General features: G+C 43.5%; 1 protein-coding gene across 1 annotated transcript in view; it reads left to right on the top strand.

Moving 5' to 3' along the window:
* The first annotated feature begins 2,551 nt into the window (after window positions 1-2,551).
* The window catches only part of IREB2 (iron responsive element binding protein 2), a 39,612-nt gene continuing 22,215 nt past the window's right edge, over window positions 2,552-19,948 (top strand). Inside the window, exons 1-6 of the mRNA XM_024218854.2 lie at window positions 2,552-2,627; window positions 4,937-5,026; window positions 10,050-10,215; window positions 11,663-11,800; window positions 15,616-15,837; window positions 18,284-18,353. Of these exons, the coding sequence (XP_024074622.2) occupies window positions 2,609-2,627; window positions 4,937-5,026; window positions 10,050-10,215; window positions 11,663-11,800; window positions 15,616-15,837; window positions 18,284-18,353 (705 nt within the window). The 5' untranslated portion in view covers window positions 2,552-2,608. The remainder of the gene's footprint in view (window positions 2,628-4,936; window positions 5,027-10,049; window positions 10,216-11,662; window positions 11,801-15,615; window positions 15,838-18,283; window positions 18,354-19,948) is intronic.

Below are 19,948 nucleotides of genomic sequence, written 5' to 3'. Positions count from 1 at the left end.
GAATGGTAACCCTAGTTCATTTCATCAGGGTGCCCTACAACCCAGCAAACAAGGAACACAAGGAATCATCTTGTTCAGACAACCTAACAACGGAGTAGCTGGTACATAGTCTCCTGTGGGCCACCTTCCATAACTGCAGGTCCAGGGACTTCCTTGACAAAAAGTTCACTGGGGGAAGATTGCAATGGTGCAAAGAACTCACACTCTTGCATACTCCCGAGGACCCAAAATGGCCTGGGGGCAGTGTTGGTCAGGGAGGATGTCCAAAAAATGGGCAACGTTGGTTATTGAGGGGCATAACTAGAGTAGCTAAGGGTGTATCCTAACTGCAGCACATGCTGCTAGGACTTCGGTAGGACCCTCAGTGAAAAGTAAAGAAACTTACATATACTGATGGAAACCCCAACCAGTGCAAGTGACCTGCTCTCCTTTGCCTGAATTTTGCCTGGGGCACAGAGGACAGGCAGTTGCACGGAGGTGTAATTTATATCTGCTATTGCAGGAAAAACAGATCTGTCCCAATCTTTTCTACCTGGAAGGTCAAATATTTGATTTTGGACATTGCACAGCTGTGGGGAGGACATGAATTATCAACTTTTTAAAAAATTTCACTCTTCAGTCTGAATTTCAATTCTTACTGACCTTACAAGTAACACCTCCAACTACTTTAAATTTGTTTATTGACTTGATTTCAAGCTGACTGTGTCCCTTTATTAAAAAAACCCTCTCCTCTGCTGCATTACTAATCCACCTTGTTATTAAATTACAGAATTAATGAAGCCTAATTTACTAATTATTATCTATTCTGTTTACTTTTCGCAGTCAATTCAGCTTGGCCAATGAGAATGGACTAGTCAATTTCACTTGTATTTAGCATCAGCTCCGGATCTGGGATCTCAGGTGCTTGGACCACATTGCAATAGTTTGTGCATCACTCTTCAAGCAGATGACAGCAGGGCACAGAGCTTTTTGGTTTGCTAACATGCTCAGTGCTGGAGGAACAATAAAACATCCAGTCAGAGGAACAAGGGAATCATAGAATCATAAGACTGGAAGGGACCTCGAGAGGTTATCTAGTCCAGGCCCCTACTAACCTGCTCTTAAAAATCTCCAATGATCAGGATTCCACAACCTCCCTAGGCAATTTATTCCAGTGTTTAACCACCCTGACAATTAGGAAGTTTTTCTTAATGTTCAACCTAAACTGCCCTTGCTTCAATTGTCCAATTGCTTTTTGTCTTAGCCTCAGAGGTTAGGGAGAACAATTTTTCTCCCTCTTCCTTGTAAGAGCCTTTTATGTACTTGAAAAATGTTATCATGTCCCCTCTCAGTCTTCTCTTCTCCAGACTAAACAAACACAATTTGTTCAATCTTCCTTCATAGATCATGTTTCCTAGACCTTTAATCATTTTGTTGCTCTACTCCAGATTTTCTCCAATTTGTCCACATCTTTCCTGAAATGTGGCACCCAGAACTGGGCACAATATTCCAGTTGAGGCCTAATCAATGCAGAGTAGAACAGAATTACTTATTGTGTCTTGCTTACAACACTCCTGCTAACACAGCCCAGAATGTTTTTTTTTTTTAAGCAACAGCTTTACACTGTTGACTCATATTTAGCTTGTGATCCACTATGACCCACAGATCACTTTCCAGTTCTCCTTCCTAGGCAGTCATTTCCCATTTTGTATGTGTGCAACTGATTGTGCCTTCCTAAGTGGAGTACTTTGCATTTGTCCTTATTGAATGTCAGCCTACTTTCTTCAGACCATTTCTCCAGTTTGTCCAGATCATTTTGAATTTTAATCCTGTCCTCCAAAGCACTTTGGTATCCGTCACGGATTTTATAAGTGTACTCTCTGTGCCATTATCTAAATGATTGATGAAGATATTGAACAGAACCGGACCCAGAACGGAAGGGGCACTAAAAAGCAGTTTCCCCAAGCTCACGGCAAGCGTGAAATGAACCCGAGCACCCACCTGCCCCCTGTGAATGGCCCAGCTGGATGGGACCTGGGTGCTGCCCTCAGGGCCAGCCACCCCTTGTGCCCCCAACTCTCCCTGCCTGGGGCACAGCTCAGGGTGGCACATAGCCCTTGCCCTAGGAAGCCCAGCGTTCAGAAGCGCCGAGCCTCGCAACCAGTGCCTGGGGGCCGCCCCCGTGGGACAGTCCCAGTCACCCACAGTCTGCTCCCGCGTAGCCCAGCACAACCACGGTCTCGCCGCGGCCCCAGGGCATGGAACAAGAGTCGCCGGAAGCTGAGCTCACGCCTAGACTGAGGCTGGGCTGACCTGGCCTGGCACCCAAGCCACTAGTAAAAACACTTCCCCTAAGCAGCCCCAGCCCCACCCCCACCTTTATTGAGCCTGGAACTGTCGCGAGAGCGGCCGCGCACGGTATCCTCCCCCACAGCTAATTCTCACGAGATCCCCGCTGTTTTTCCTTTATTGCTATGACCCAAGGTCTCGCGCGAGCTGTGTCAACTAATCGGACGGGCGGAACTCATTGTTAGTCTCGCGATGTTTGGTGATGGCTCCGCCCCCGCGGCCCCCCTCCCCAAGTCTTCCTCGTCCCCCTCCCCACGTAGAGTTAATATGGTCGCCAGCGATGGACCCTACAAGGCCAGGTCAGTGCGAGCCGGGCTCGGCGGGGAGGGGCGATTCCTCTCCCGAAGGGCTCCGGCTTCTGCCCAGCGCCCCCGCGTTCCTGGTCTGGGGCGACCCTCCCCCCCGCAGTCAGCGGCCCGGCTTGCACCTCGGCCCCAGCTCCCCCGGCCTGGGTCCGCGACCCCCGCTCGCAGGTGCCCCCCGAAGTGATGGTTCTCCCCCCCCCCCGGTGCCTTTATCGTCTCATCATCCCCCCTCCCGGACCGGGTTCGCCTTCGACGCCGTCTCTGCCACCCCCCCGCAGCCGCCTCCACTATCTGCCGTCCTTTGTTCAGCCCCTTTCCGCTATCACCGGCTTGCACGGACAGGCTCGCAGTCCTCGGGCGGGGGGGCTCGGCCGAGTCAGGGTGAATCCCTTTTCCGCTGGGCAGGGCCCAAGGCGGCGTGGAGAGCCGCCCGTGGGCACCACTGAGCGGCATCGCGAGCAGCTGCCCCCTCGCTCCTGGCACCGCTCCGTATAGATCTAACGGTGCTGCTTAGCGGCCCCTGCTGCTGCCCCGCACCCCATCCCAGGGGAGCTCTCAGCCTTCACCCCCCGTGCCCCTCCTTGTCTGCACACCTCTCCGCTACCGATCAGGGACCCGGTGCTGCTGACTTCTCTCTCTTCCCCCCCCCCTCCCCCCAGTAGCTGCCCCCCACAGCGAAATGGCCAAAAAACTGCCCTGTAATTAGGGCGGGGAGGGTGTCAGCTATACCGGACCCTGAGCTGAGAAGGGCCCTCAAAACACCTGTTATGAATGGAATGGAGGACTCCCAGCGAATGTGATGTACTGGGCCCCAAATTTCTCAAGACAGGCCTTTCTGTGACCCAAGTCTCTCAATCCTTATTGGGCTCTTTTCCAAGTCATGGATCAGAAATGGGTTGAAAACAACGGATCTCATACTTGTACTCATCTTGGGTACCTTTTACAATAGATAGGCACAGATCAGACAGGGCTTTGTTTTTTAACCTTTAATTCAAAAGCCCACCATGTAGATAACTGAGTCCTATGTAGTTCATTACTTCAAAAGGTTGAAGGGCATAGATAGGTTCATGCTGTTACTATTTATTAAGCTGCCTCACTTTAAATATTTGTGAATAGATACCCTATCTCACCAAGTATCTCACTCACTTTTTTAAAACTAGTATCTCCAAATCTTTCAGTTATTTTTATTGACCATTTCTGGTTCCTCTTTAAGTTCATTATCCTGCGAACATTTAAGCACATGAGTAACATTATGCCCATAAATGGATTACTTGAGCATGTTTGCAGATTCAGGGCCTTACCATCAAAGCAAAATAATTTGTAAAGTGCCCATGATGCTGCATTTACATTACAATGAAAATGTAAGCAAAGTAGGAGGTGAAAACAAGGCAACCTACTAAAAAAGATAAGCTTCTATTGCTGATACAGTCTTTTAAAATCAACAAAGGCCCTCTGCCTGCAAAAACTTATGCGTATACTTAACTTTACTCACCTGAGTTGTTCCATTGATTTTTGTAAGACTGGGAGTGGGTGGTGTCACAGTTTTAACTTTTGTTTTAAAACCAAATTTGAATTTCTTAAACTATATTGAGTTCTTTAGGCCTTCCTAAGAGATATTACTGACATTGTTCATTTAGGTTAATATTATTTGAGTGGCAATAAATATTCTTTTTGTATTCCTTCCGAAAACAATTTCAAATTAATATGCAGTTCTTTTCTACAGATTTTTTTTATCTTCACTTTTTAAATAAGGTCTGTTATAAAGTGCATTTCTGTCTGTTATCTTTAGGTACTTATCGGGCTCTTGTTACCATAGTACTTCACAATCTTTAATGTACTTATCCTCACAACTCCCCTGGGAGGTAGGGAATAATCATTTTGCAGATGGGGAACTGAGACTAGATGCCAGATTTTTAGGCACCTAAAGATGCAGAAGTGGGTTTTAGCCCACGAAAGCTTATACCTAAATACATTTGTTAGTCTCTAAGGTGCCACAAGTACTCCTCGTTGTTTTTGCAGTTTTTTAGTGGTATTTAGGTACCTAGTGGGACTTGCAAAGGTTCCTAGGTGTCTAACTCCCATTGAGTGCCTGACTCCCTAAGAGATTTTGAAAATCCCACTAGGTACCTATCTGCATCTTTAGGTGCTGAAATATCTGGCCCTGAGTGATTTGTCCAAGGTCACTCAGGGACATCTGTGGTGAAACAGGGAATAGAACTGCATTCTTTTGAGCCCCAGGCTACTGCCTGAACCACTGCACCATCCTTTCTTTCCACTTAATAATTTGCTGCATTATTTTTCAGAATGCCCGTTCCAGTACTTAATTGAAACATTAAATGACAATCCAGAGAAGAAGTTCTACAATATCTCTAAACTTGGGGGCACCAAGTATGGTAATACTACTTTTTAATAGCTTTTTAGTAGTATGGTTCCACTAGTAAATATGCACCAGTTATGTGATGCAGGAGGAGTGATTACATTGTCTTTAGTAGGTTTGTATGAAATCGTGTAATTTTACCCTAAACATGCTGTTTTATTAAGTTGATTAATAACTTTCTTTAAGTGAGATAAAAGGAATGATGCTTAACCAAACTTTTCTACTAAGGGAAAAGTGAGGGATACTTCTTGGCCTTTTACAGGCATAATAGTTAATGTAGTAATAAAAAAACATTTCCACTACAGAAAATCACCACTTCTGTTATGGAATTAACAAGCGGTGACAAAAACATAAACTCTGTGTTACCTCACATGTAAATAAATGTTTTTACTGAAATGAATTCATGGTGGTCACATAAATGCAGAAGAATTATGCATCATTGACTCATTTACTGTAATGACAATCTCATATTTCTTTGAGGGTTTCCTTGAGTCATAGTTTAGGGCCAAAAGCATCTGGATTTCCATGCATGGTCCAACAAGGGTACCTACTGTCAGGTTTCTGGCTCCCTCGCTGTTGTCTTTCCTGGGTGGAGACCTCCTTCCTGGGTATTTCCTGCCTGAAAAGTTCCTTGATTATACTGTGTATTCACCATCAAAGTCAGACTGCATGCTTTGCCTTTTTCTCAGAGATGGTTAACAGTGCAGTTTCCACAGTCATAAGTTACCAAACAGCACTTCCTATGCAAGAATATTTATTCTTTGGGTATAAACATTACAGAGAAAACATTAAAGAAATGAAAGAACCTACATGCATGCTAATAAGCTTACCAGAGATCAGCCCAGCTGTCTTTAGTATGGGCTCTGGCAAGTGAGTCCTTCAGCACCCCTCCAAAGAGGTTTCTTTTGTGGTCACAAGTTCATAACAGCCTCAGCTCAAAACTAGTGCACACGTGAAAAATTTAGGCCCTCTTTATACAGTTTGAAGGTCTTTGAACTGAAGTTTTCAGGAGCAGGTAATCAGTAGACAATTGGTTTCTCTCCGAGGGCTTAGCTTCAAAAGGATGGATTCATAGTGGGTCATTTGCATTACTCTGACCCCCAAGTATTTCGTAGGAAATTCACTTCACATGTATTGTTCCAAAAAGTCCTTTGACGTTCCTGATATCTCCCAGAGATTGCACTAATCCTTCCACCTCCTAAAGAATTTTCATACAATTCCACGAGAGTGCACAAACAGCATTTTCAATACAGTGGATCCTAAAGGTGTTAAATGTAGTTCAGTAAGGTTTAATTCCATAAGATTTGTCCATGATATTGCAGAATACTATCATAAGTGTCACATCTTGATTTTAATTTATGGGGGGAACTTGGTGTTCATGAAAATGATGCAACTAGCTAGAGCCAGACAGACCTTATGAAAGTTTTCTCATAGAGTTCTTCAAATACACCTTTGTCCTGACATGCAGTTGACTTCTCTCCAGCAATGGCTCACAAGGCTGTTCATCTAATAAGTAGAAAACTACACATACATCACTCGGGTTTCATGCATTTTGTGGAGTGAACTTTGTCAGGGGAGTGAGCTTAGTCCAAATAGTCTTGGTTGCTGATGACTTTCCTAAAGCCCAGTTCTGTTCAGTAGGACTACCGCTGTTAGCCTTATCTCTTTTGCACTGTTTCTTGCTATCCCATATCTCTCCTCTTCAGCAATTCCAAAAAAACAAAACAAAAAAACCTCTAGTTCGAATGGCAGCAAAGATGTGAAGATAAACATAAATGTGAACGTCAGACAGACAGCTCCTCTGTCTCTACTCATAGCTTTTCAAGCAGCCTCAGTAGAGTAGAATTAAGAAAACCAGTCAGTTTCACCTGTGCTTTTCAGAACCTTAAGGACAGCAGTGTAATTGAACAGAATTATTTCACTTTCTGTCTGAATGCTTTGGAAAGCTATGAGGAACAGCAGAAATCACTGGAGCAATTTAGGGCAAAGGACTGTGTAAATGGAGACTGTGGAGGAGTAGACGAATAGTGACTCTCTCCAACAGTCAGGCCTGGTCCACACTAACCCCCCACTTCGAACTAAGATACGCAACTTCAGCTACGTTAATAACGTAGCTGAAGTCGAAGTACCTTAGTTCGAACTTACCGCGGGTCCAGACGCGGTAGGCAGGCTCCCCCGTCGACTCCGCGTACTCCTCTCGCGGAGCAGGAGTACCAGCGTCGACGGCGAGCACTTCCGGGATCGATCCCAGAAGATCGATTGCTTACCGCCGGACCCGGAGGTAAGTATAGACGTACCCTCAGAGTGCTGAGTTGTGAGAGGGAGAAAACCCTCTCTTCCAGCAAATATAGGTGCCTTCAAAGTTATCAAACGCATTAAAACAGCCAGAGACTGTTATGGAAGAGAGAATTCCAAAGCCGAGCCCTGAGACAGCATTCTGGTAGAAATCCTATCACCTGCATCTTACCGGGTCATCCATCCTGGATCTCCTTTGTGACTCCTCTGTCCTGCAGTTTAAAAGTGCAATTGATTTCTTTGGTTCCAAATTGCTATAGAGAGTCTGATTGTCTTAATATTTAAAGTGGGAGCAGAGATATTCAGTTATGAAAAAAATTGTAGCTAGGTGACTGAGACACCTTTTCTGGACAGCTCTTGAATGAGCACACACTCTCTCTCTCTCTCTGTTTGTGTGTATATATATATATATATATATATATATATATCTCCTAGAATATCAAGGTTGGAAGAAACCTCAGGAGGTCATCTAGTCCAACCCCCTGCTCAAAGCAGGACCAATCCCCAGACAGATTTTTGCCCCAGATCCCTAAGTGGCCCCCCTCAAGGATTGAGCTCACAACGCTGGGTTTAGCAGGGTAATGCCCAAACCACTGAGCTATCCTTCCCCCACTTCCAATATGGTAGTGTATTGGAATGCCTTTATTCTTCATTAAAGGGACGAACACAACTGACAGGGATATAAGTTCATTTTGTTCTTGTAATTTGAATATTAAACACACTTAGTGCTGACATTACACCACATTTATTTTAGTCAGATTTCTGTACAATTTGCTTTTTATATGAATCATCTAATTAGAGAATTACAGTGACTGCCTTGTACAATGTATCTAATGTAACATAAGCCACCAAACCCTGAAGCAATAGTTTATAGGCAGACAAAGTCCATGGACTTGGTTGAAACTGCCAAACTCATCTGTTTGTTAACATTCAGATCTGAGCTTTGGTCTCTAGAGCTCAAACACTAGTACGTGAACCTGTTTGACCAGTTACCTAGCATCCTTTATATTTACTCCTATTACTGTACTCTCATTTGATCACCTGAATTATTGCTGAATGGAGTGATGTTTGTGAGCGAATGATCGTACCTAAGAGCTCCTTTACTGCCTTCAGTGGTGACTGGCAGCCCTTTCTTTTTTTTAATCTGTCTCCACCCCTGTGTTTTCTCTTCCTTGAAAGCTTCTCCCAATTTTTACTTTGCTGTTACTTTATAGTAATCAGTTTAGGTCCAGTTTTCTCCCACTTTTAGAGCCCACACTGAGATTATTTCTTGTCTTACTGTCACCTTCTTCTGTGAACGAAGGGGAAACTGCACATAGTGATCCATATTCTGGTATTAAAGTCAGTTCTCACTTGATACCACAAAGTAATTAAATGGTCAAGTTTAGGATTCCAAAAATTATCTGTATTAATAGTTAGCAGCATATCTCATTGTGTCATCTCTTCTGCTTTGTCGATGATACCAGCCTTGGCCCTCCCTACAGTCATTTCTCCTACCAGCCTCTCCATGCCTTCTCTTTCTTTCACCCTATATATGGAGTATCATTGCTTCTTTGTTCAATCAAGCCATTATTCTCTTCCATTCAAATCTTCCTTGAAAACTCACCTCTTCTGTAGTGCCTACAATAAGTGACTCACTATTCAGTGTTTGTTTTATATATTTAAAACAAAATCCCCAACCCTCCCAGATGTGCACTCTCCTAATCATACTGCTGTAGCCCTCATCCTAACTTGACTGTTTGTCACTCTCACACATTTTGACAGGTTTCAGAGTAGCAGCCGTGTTAGTCTGTATCCGCAAAAAGAACAGGAGTACTTGTGGCACCTTAGATACTCAAAAACCAGTGGGAGAACACTTTAACCTGTCTGGCCATTCTATGACAGACCTGCGGGTGGCTATCTTAAAACAGAAAAACTTCAAAAACAGACTCCAACGAGAGACTGCTGAGCTGGAATTGATATGCAAACTAGACACAATCAACTCAGGGTTAAACAGGGATTGGGAATGGCTGAGCCATTACAAACATTGAATCTATCTCCTCTTGTAAGTACTCTCACACTTGCTTCTTATCAAACTGTCTGTACTGGGCTATCTTGATTATCACTTCAAAAGTTTTTTTTCTCTTACTTAATTGGCCTCTCAGAGTTGGTAAGACAACTCCCACCTGTTCATGCTCTCTGTATGTGTGTATATATATCTCCTCAATGTTTCACTCTATATGCATCCGAAGAAGTGGGTTGTAGCCCACGAAAGCTTATGCTCTAATAAATTTGTTAGTCTGTAAGGTGCCACAAGTACTCCTGTTCTTTTCACACATTTTGGTCCATCTGTAATAATGTCCTGATCCTGCAATGAGCTCTGTACGATTGGACCTCTACACTTGGGTGGTATCCCATTGACTTCAGTGGGGCTCTGCCTTGATTCACATATTCAAAGCTCATTTTTGGATCAAGGCCATTTTTTTCATAAGCTTTTATACTAAGGACCAGGTCCTCCTCTCTTCTGTGAAACATTGTTGCACCCTTCTGAGTGCTATAAAATAATAATAGAGAACAAATGCACATTGATTGATTTATTTAGTGTTTCCTTGTAACTGTATTGTATTCCTGTGCTGTTATGGGGTTGGAATGAATTTCACTGCCTGATTTGTCAAATCTCTTTAGTATAGTAAGGTGCTATTAGTTAAAACATATATAGGCTAAAAGTGTTTCCTTGATTAATTCATTTACTTTCCCGTAACCAGATATTCTGCCTTATTCCATACGGGTACTGTTGGAAGCTGCTGTCCGTAACTGTGATGGCTTCTTAGTAAAAAAGGAAGATGCTATGAATATTTTAGACTGGAAAACAAAACAGAACAATGTTGAAGTGCCCTTCTATCCTGCCAGAGTTCTTCTTCAAGACTTTACGTAAGTGAAATATATATTTTTTTTATTACATTTTTCTAACAAAGTTTTCAAAATCTGTCTTGGTTCACCGTGCTCAGTGAAGTTACCAATCTTTTCTCAGGCCTGAAAACAAAATGAGGTGGAGTTTAAGCATTCCATTAGTGAATGGAAATCCATAGTTTTTGTTTGTTAGTGCACTTTCAGTGATGTTCCTACATTGTAAATAAAGCCTCTGATCCTGTACTGTGATCCTGCAAGTTGGTCCAAGAAGGCAGATGCCTGTGCCCACATGGAACTTTGCTGGGACTCCATGTGGGTGAAGGTTTCTGTCTGCATGGAGTAATTTGCGGAATAAGGGCCAAAGAACCAGCTTGGCACTTTAACTGTAGCAGGATTGTGTGATGATGCAATGAAATACTTAGAAATCTTACTTGTGATAACCTAAGGTCAAATCCTGCGTCTTTTACTGGTGCATATAAGCCTACTGAAGTCAATGGGACTACATACATGAATAAGAAAAGCAGGATTTGTCCGTTAGAATGTTACCTATGGATTATTGAAATTTGTTGATGTGAGGTGGCTAAAAGGGTAATCCTTAAGCAGCTACAGAATATTAAACTAAGCACATTTAATTTTGCCAAGCTAGGTAGTTATTTATTTGTCAAGAAGCCATGCAGAATAGAGAAGAACTCTGTGTAAGCTCAAAAGCTCATCTCTCTGACAAACAGAAGCTGGTCCAATAAAAGATATTAGTTCACCCAACTTACCTCTCTAAGAAATATCCTAGTAATATAAAAATATATGGAAGTGATTTGTTAGTTAACAAATCAAATCATAAGATTTTCATAAAATTTCAGTTTATATCAGTATTCTTTTCCTTTCCTTTAGTTTTGTATGTTGTCCTTAAAGAGTGTTTATCTGTAAAATGGGGATGACAGTACTTAACCACTTTTGTAATGTGCTTTTAGATCCTGAAATGAATACTGCTATAATATAAGTGAAAAACACAAATTGCAAAGTAGTATTAGAAAATATAGCATATGCATCCATTTGTATAGCAAAGTGATGGTGTACAGCTACCATACATCCAGAAGTGGCCATTATGCCAAGGTTTCCTCACAATTCAGGAGCATAACAAGACAAAAGGGCAAATACCAAATGTAATCAGTTGGCCAAGGAATTTGCATATTCCTATTTGACACAGTCTTGAAATGTGTTGGTGGTTATGCTTGGGGTTAGGATGGCGCACAGTTTTTATTTAGATATATTTAAACAAACCAAGCACATGAATACTTAATATTCCTTAAAACATGTTAGACAAAGTAAAACAAGCATTTCGAGATGGTATTCAAATAAGCTGCTATGGAGGGTGAATTAAAAACAAGCTTCTACAGTTAGCTTTATTTTACAGAATTGTCAATGCATCATAATACATGTAAAGTGCTATTTCTTTGTTCTTCTTTGTTAGTGGAATTCCTGCAATGGTGGATTTTGCCGCCATGAGGGAAGCAGTGAAAAATCTTGGAGGAGATCCTATGAAAGTCCATCCTGCCTGCCCAACTGATCTCACTGTTGACCATTCTTTGCAGATTGACTTCAGTAAATGGTATTTAATCTACAAAATCCAGTTCTGTTTAATGATTAAATTTCAGGGGGTGATCAGTGTTCTCAATTGTGCTTTGTTCACTGCTCCTTTGGTAGCATAGAGGTAGCCCATGCAACCATCATGGAGTTACTATGTAATAATTCATGAATATCATATGTTCTATACATTTGATGTAAGGGGGTTTGCTATATGATTATAAAGTGAATTCAGTTGCATATATGTAGGAAAGAGGACAATAGTCTGAGAGAACCACTCATTTACCCACATTTGAGGAACAATATTAGACCCATTTGCTTCTAACCCCCTCTTAAACTCATATCATGCTCCTTGGACCAGTTTGTTGGGTGGGTGGGGGATCACAGATTGTAGATGCATGGAAACCTAAAACAAAGGGCTTCTTGGGGGATAAAAGACATTCTCAAGCTGTGAGGACAGTAGTTGTCAGGAGCTGTTCAGGAGCAAAAGGCTGACAGCAGGGCCGGCTCCAGGCACCAGCCGACCAAGCACGTGCTTGGGGCGGCACCCTAGAAGGGGCGGCCAATGTTGGGGTGGCGCGGGGCGTTCGCAGTGGTTTTTTGTTGTTGTTGTTAGGCGGGGCGGCGCTTGAGGGTTTTTTTTTTTTTTTTTATGTTGTTGTTTCGGCCGGGCAGCGCGGGGGATGTTTTGGCGGCGCGATGCGGTGCGGCACGGTGCTGGGGGAGCGGGGGCTTCAGCGGCGCGGTGCTCAGGGGGCAGGGGTTTGAGTGGCCTGGCGTTCCGGGGGTTTGGGCGGCCCGGCGCGGCGCTCGGGAGACGGGGGTTTGGGCGGCCCGGCGAGGCGCTCGGGGGGGTTGGGCGGTGCTCTGGGGGGGGGGGGGGGGGGGGGCGGGGGTTTGGGCGGCCCGGCGCTCCGGGGGTTTAGTTCAAACAGTACTTTGTTTTAAGAACATAAGAACGGCCATACTGGGTCAGACCAATGGTCCATACGGCCCAATATCCTGTCTTCTGGCAGTGGCCAATGCTAGGTGCTTCAGAGGGAATGAACAGAACAGGCAAAGCCAACAGCATCAGGACCTGGAAGGAGGTGTGCTTTGCCTGTGTGGATGGAAAGGAGTTCTGCCTAGCACAGATCTGCGGCTTGCACATAGTAATCCATGCGGATGAACTTGAAGAGCTAATTAGCTATTATCAGGATCGCGGCTACTTTGAAGAACAAGTGATCCATCCCCTGTTTCCCATTCCCGGCTTCTGGCAAACAGAGGCTAGGGTTGCTTCAGAGCATGATTTTGCATCCCTGTCCATCCTGCTAATAGCCATTGATGACCCTATTCTCCATGAATTTACCTAGTTCGTTTTTGAACCCTGTTACAGTTTTGGCCTTCACAACATCCTATGGCAAAGAGTTTCACAGGTTGACACTGCGTTGTATGAAGAAATACTGTCTGATCCCTCAGAAAGCTGTCTGGTCCCTGTATTGACTGCGTGTCATACCTCCTGAGGGGCAGACTTACAGGTGCCAAGCCCAGTTGGACCTGCTGAAAAATCACATTGGTACGCCAGGCTGTAACCCAAGGCTGGTCTGAGATTGGCAGAATCGCAAAATCCCAGCCCAGGCAGGTAGAGGCACAAGACCTCATACCTGAGGAGGTGCATGCAGAGAGACTAGAAGAGGGGTCAGAGGCAGTGATGTCATGAGATTGTGTCTGGAAGTTTTGACAGCGTGGAAAAGAAAATCTTTAAATCACGCTTACCTTTTGCCTCACTCATGTAACAGTATGTCTACACAGCAAAAGCTGTGCATGTGCTAGCCTACTCAAGCTAGCTTGAATCCAGCTAGCATGACTAACAATAGTGGGGAAGTATCAGAGGGGTAGCCGTGTTAGTCTGGATCTGTAAAAAGCAACAGAGAGTCCTGTGGCACCTTTAAGACTAACAGAAGTATTGGAGCATAAGCTTTCGTGGGTGAATGCCCACTTCGTCGGATGCATGACGAAGTGGGGAAGACATCACTGTGAGGGGTAGCAAGCAGAGTATGTACCATGGGGCCGTGCCAGGCTTGTGCTACCCATGCAGAAGTCTGTACTGCACTGTCTTCACTGCTGTTTGTTACTCTGCTAGGTGGAGTGAAGCTAGCTTGGGTAAACTAGCCCATGCACAGATTTTGCTGTGTAGACATACCCTATGTGATTACAGCTCCTTTTCTTCTTTCAAAGCAGGTAGCCTCCCAAAGGGCATATTGACTGGTCTAAACTGGTTAATAGTGATTTCAGTCTCTGGTGAATTGAAAAAGTTCAGAACTGCTGTGAAAGACAGTCTTGTGCATATTGGGTATTTGCATGGACCTTTGAAATACATACACAACTCCAATTTAGGCAATAGTAATTTAGAAGAATGAAAAGCAAGAAAGTACAATAGAACCAAGTTAACCGAGCCTCTATTATCCAGCTCTCGGTATTAACCAAATCACCAGCCGCCCCAGGCTGACAGTGGCTGCGGCTCGGGCTGTCAGCCCCAGGTGGCTGGGACTCCTACTGTCAGCCTGAGCCCCAGCTACCCCAGGGCTGACAGCCTGAGCCCTAGCCACCCATTCTCCAGTGTATCCAGATTTTTTGTTATCCGATCTGGCTGCGGTCCCAATTAGACCGGATAATCGGGGTTCCACTGTATAGCTGTGAAATTAAGATTATTTTGTGATATTGCTTCTCCGGCAGTCCAGTTCTTTTTTTAACCCTTCCTTGTGTTTGAAGGGAACAGCCCAAATTCTGATTCGTTAAGTCTGAAATTATCAGGCCAGATGTTGGCAAGAGATCTCAACATGCTGCTTTGTACTGATATATCCAGTTCTGCTAGTTCACTGTTGGAAAGTCCACAGGAGTCTGTCAGCATCTGCTAAAGTGTGATATGAGGCCCTTCCCCAAGGTGCTGCACGTGCTGCGTCTGCATAGCTTCCAATTGCCGCTAGCTGAGGGATTGTGAACTGAGCTTAGATTGCCACAAAATGCCCTTTGAGGTGGTATGGTATCCTGCCACTAGACAATGGAAATTTGTTCTTTTTATTTTAGAGCAGCAGAAACATTGATAGCTCTATTTATCAATGTGACAAATTATTGAATGTAACCATTAGAGGTAAAAAGTCAATCATCTTTCACAGTGGGTTTTTTCAGTGTGTTCATGTTAAGGTTGAATGTAGTGTAAATAGAGTGTAGTATGGTAAACGTGTAGATGGTTTTAAAAATGTTTACCTACAGTGTTTTATGTATGTACTTATATTATTTTCTTGAGCCGGAAGTATAATAATTTTATATTTGTAGTAATAAAATGTGTTTATTGCTTGAACCCTTATTTCCAAAACACAATTAAATATAAAATATCACAACTGCTGCCTTGAGTAAACTGTAGCAAGAGACAGTTCCCCAGGGATCTAATAAATGTCGACTGTGCTGCAATAGAGAGTAAAACCAAACACAATCCCCAACCCTTCCCTGGGACAAGACTTTCCTCATATCCCTTCCCTTCAGATCTTGAGTAAACAGTGCAAGGACCATCTGTGTCCTGTTAATAAATGTGGTGTTTGGCAGACCAATCAGGTGAGTAAGTAGTTTATACGGCAGATAATACAGTTCCTTTTAGAGAAGCTAAAGGTCAGTACAATTTATTTTTGTGTGGTCACCATGCTGTATTCTTTGGTTAACTAAACTTACCCAGTGACACTTTACTTTTCACCAGGGTTGTAATAAAATGGTGACCTTTTAGATACAGTTGGTCATTTGTTGGGGGTATTTTTTCAGTAGGAAAATGTTTTTATGCACTTGTTTCATTTTCTGTTTAAAATACAGTGCAATACAGAATGCTCCGAATCCTGGAGGTGGTGACTTACAGAGGCCATTGGCAAAGGTTTCGCCACATAAACTGCAGCCTCGGAAGGTACCTTGCAGGGGCCAGACTGGCTGCAAAGGGCCATGTGATGCTGGAGAATCAAGTCGTAACTCAGGAAAATTTTCTGCGCAGATTGAGAATACCCCTGTCCTCTGTCCATTTCATCTTCAACCAGTGCCTGAGTATGAAATGCTGTTTTTGCTCAGCATTTAATTGTCAAATCCTTCTTTTGCTGGAGGGAATTATGGTTGTGTTTGACTGACTGGAATGCAGGCCCTTTTTGTGTGCTGTCTCCTAGTTCAGCACTTCCTTTTAGTTTGCAGTGCTTTTGGTTTAAATTTAAGGTTGAGCAGAACAATTGTACCATGCTATCAGATGATGCAGGCTTGTGCCCAGAGCAACAGGACAGCTTTTAAAGTGTTGGCCTGCCTTGTGAAAGCCTGTTGGCTAATTACAGCTAGCTTTTTGGAGTTAATTGTAAAATTTAAATATTGCCTCCAAAATACAAAAAAAGTAAGCTGTCTGTCCTCCACAAAGCAGGCAGTGCACCTTAAGCTGCACTGAAGGGGCCTCTTGGTTGTCATCCAGAATGCCTGCAACAGCTGACAGAGATGCTGCTCTATGCTAAATATGCCTTTCTGCATCTTTGTCCACTCCACCCAGAAACAGGCCTGAGCATTTAGGATGATGTCTAACACCACAGGTGTTTGAACTGACCCTAAAACAGGAGAAGAACTTAGGTAAAGCATTCTGTAGAGGGTCATTTATCTGGTGGTTGATTGTCTTTTTGAATCTGAGCTGGAGACTTGCCTCATTTCCTTGTAAGGGCAGTGATACATAGGAACAGTGCTCTATAAATTAGTTAATGTAATAAGGCACTGCTGAAACTTTGGTTTAAATCTGAAAGTCCCTATTGTTTTATATTTCATGTAAATGATTTACAGAAGGTTTAAACTCCTTTCTTTCCTGATAAGAATTGGACATCCCCATACTAGCTAAGAAAGCAGTCTATATATCATACCCCAGGCCACAAATAACTTCTAATCCAGTGGTCCCCAACACGGTGCCCACAGGTGCCATGGCGCCCGCCGGGGCATCTATGTGCGCCCGCCTACTGTGCCCCGCCGCCGAGGAGCGCAGCCGCCGGACAAACAGCCGCCGAGAAGCGGCAACGACAAGAAGCGTCGCCGCCGAAATGCCGCTGCCTCGGCAGCGACGCCTCTTGATGACGCTGCTTGTCGGCGGCATTTCAGCGGCGACGCTTCTTGGCGGCATTTCGGCGGCTGCTTGTCTGGCGCCCGCCCACACTGAAAGGTTGGGGACCACTGCTCTAATCCATCTGTCACTGAGTTGAAATGCAGCATTACATCTTGGCTGTATGTGACACCCCACAAAGGCCTCATCTGCTTGCCTTTTCCCAAGATTCATTTATTTATAGGTCCTTTTGCAGCACTCCATCTATGACAATTACATGTAATAACCCTCATCTTTCAACTGCCACCTATCTTCTCTGATAGATTGGCTAGATCTGTCTTTCTGTGGCTGACATATCTAGAATTTCAATGCTATATCAAAGAGGAGACCCACAACAATACAGTATTTTGATTGTGTTGCAAATTTTATTTTAAAAAAATTATTTCCATCCTCTTTTGCTTTTTCCAGACAGAAATAGAAATGTGATGAGAAAAGTTAAATGTTTTCTGCAATCTGGATGTTGCTGATCCCAGTACACCCTTTTCTACCGGCAGTGGCATTCATTAAGCTGCAGTTTGAGTGATGACTATCCCTTAGACCTTTGTAAAACAATACACCATATGACCTTCCTCTATTGCAGAAGAGAAAGGGGGAAAGGTCATGATGTAAAATGCAGCCCTAAAATATCATTTAGAGAAGAGCTTTTATTACTCTCTCTCACAAAAAAGCTCCCAGAGAAGCAGTAGCTATAAAAACACAATCCAGCAACGAATTTCACTCATTTAATAAAATGATGCTTTTCATTACAAACACATACAAAAGTTAGTCATCTGCGTTTATGTTTAGACACTGTGGTGATGAGCGCCTATATATAAGTAAATGAATACAGTTCCTGGAAGACATTTACAAATAAATTATACAGTATCTTATTGGTCTTCTAGTCAGCAGTTAGAGGACCAGAGTTGAAAATGAGCAATTCTCTTGCCAGCAATAATATAAATCAGACATCTTATTTCTTTCTCAACATCAAATTGCTTGAGGTAAGCAACTCCTACGAATATCAGTTAGAAGAAATACCTTCCTTATTTGACAGTGCAGTTATTGTAGTCCCTCACATGCTGGGAAGGTATCTTTTTCTGATGGGTGTTTTTTGAGGTTACTTGCTTCAGGCAAATTAGAGCTAAAAACTCTCATTTATGCTGTGTGTGATGAGAAGACCAGTCCTTTTCTCTGCTGTTTTCAGAGGGCATCTTCTCCTTTCCTCACTTCCTTGTTTGGAAGAAATTGCCTCAGTCTTGTCTAAAAGGATTTAAAAGAATTCTGCTATTTGCAGCAATGAATGAGCGGTCCAGCAAATAGAAGCAAAAAGCAAATCTCATTGTTTATCATTCAAAACATGCCATTGTTTATCAATTAATTTTAATTAATTTCTAGGCCTGAAACAGTGTTAAAAAACCAAGAGGTGGAATTTGGCAGAAATAGAGAGAGGCTTCAGTTTTTTAAGGTATGCCATTTTTTTTCTACAGCCCTCTTATTATATTTTTCATTTGATTTGATGTTTTGTCAATCTTTCAAATGGCCTTGGCAGTTCATGATGGTAGAGGGGGATTTATTATATCACTTTCAAAATTTCAGGTTTTCAAGTTAGAATTTTTGAGTGTATATTAGTTCAGCTGGCTAGTGCATAACATGATACAATTTTTTGGAAGAATGCCCAAGTAATGACTCTTAGGCATTGTAGAGCCCTAATTAAGGTGTGTGTGGGTTTTTTAAAGGAGGAAGGGTACAAAATATTAATAGAAATAGTAAATAAGCTAATATTAACTGAAACACTGGATTTATTTGGATTTAAACTTTTCCCAAGTGTTTGTAACCCAAATATCAATAGTATGGTGTTCACACCTGAGAACCGGAAGTGATGCTAACTGGAAACAAAAGTGAAACTGACCAGACACTAAGGACTTGATACTTTGAGGTGCAAAACATCCTAAATTTCCATTGAAATGAAAGTGTGTTGAGAGCACTCAGCACCTCAGAATTATCTGCTGCAGATTGTCTGTCTGCGTCTCTACAGGTTAACTGCTTCATCAGTCCAAAAGTGTTTTCATCTAAATTGTCATAGGAATTTTTAGTAGATAGACAATAGAGCCCATATACTTAAAAGTTGGTACTGTCTATTGAATCAACAATCATCAGCCTTAAGAGGATTGGAAAGAGGTGCCATATATGAGAGATTTTAAAGCCTAAATACAGCTGAGTTTCACACCAGCCTTATCCCTAGACAAAGCCCTGATCCTGCAAATCTCTGTTTAAGCCAATAGTCCCATTTAAATCAGTGGGACTACTTCTGAATGGGGTTTGGGTACAAGTCATTGCCACTCTGATAACCAGCTAGCAGTTGTGGTGGGGTTGCTTTACTGATGTAAGTCATTTCTCCCTTCCTCTGATTCAGTGTGTTTCTGTAGTGCTTGCTGCTAGCCTAGGAATTTGTGACCTGAACTCTGATCACTATAAGGCAGCATGCTGTGCTGCTACTCAATCAACAGACAGGATACCTAACTATGTATGTTGCTGATTGGCTAGGACATTTTTCTTCTGTAATACCATTACATATAATTACAGTAAAAGCTGTTTTATCTGGCACTTCACCAACTGGAAAGCTCTATAAACCGGCATTTCTGATCTTCACTGAAATTCTGGTTTATAGTCCGGTTGGAATGGGGCTGGTGCGCAGGAGGGGGTACGGAGCGCGGGCTTTGGGGGAGGGAGTTTGGGTGCGGGAGGGGGTTCGGACGTGTCAGATCTGGGGGAATGGTCACCTTGGGTGGCTTCCCCCCCAAGCGGAGACTTGTCCTGGCTACTCCTAGGTGGAGGTGCAGCAGGCAGCTCTGCACTCTGCTCCGCCCCGAGCGCTAGCTCCACAGTTCCTGTTGGCTGGGAACCGCAGCCAATGGGAACTGCTGGGCCGGTGCCTGCGGGCGGAGGCAGCGGGCAGAACTACCTGCTGTGTATCCGCCTAGGAGTAGCCAGGACAAGTCGCTGCTTGGGGGGAGCTGCCCAAGGTGACCGCCCCCCGGATCCGGCACCCCAACCTGCTGC

The sequence above is a fragment of the Terrapene carolina genome, unplaced genomic scaffold (genome assembly GCF_002925995.2).
Source record: "Terrapene carolina triunguis isolate 2854851 unplaced genomic scaffold, T_m_triunguis-2.0 Scaffold67, whole genome shotgun sequence".
NCBI classification, from domain to species: Eukaryota; Metazoa; Chordata; order Testudines; family Emydidae; genus Terrapene; species Terrapene triunguis.
This window is presented reverse-complemented; position numbering and strand designations above follow the sequence as displayed.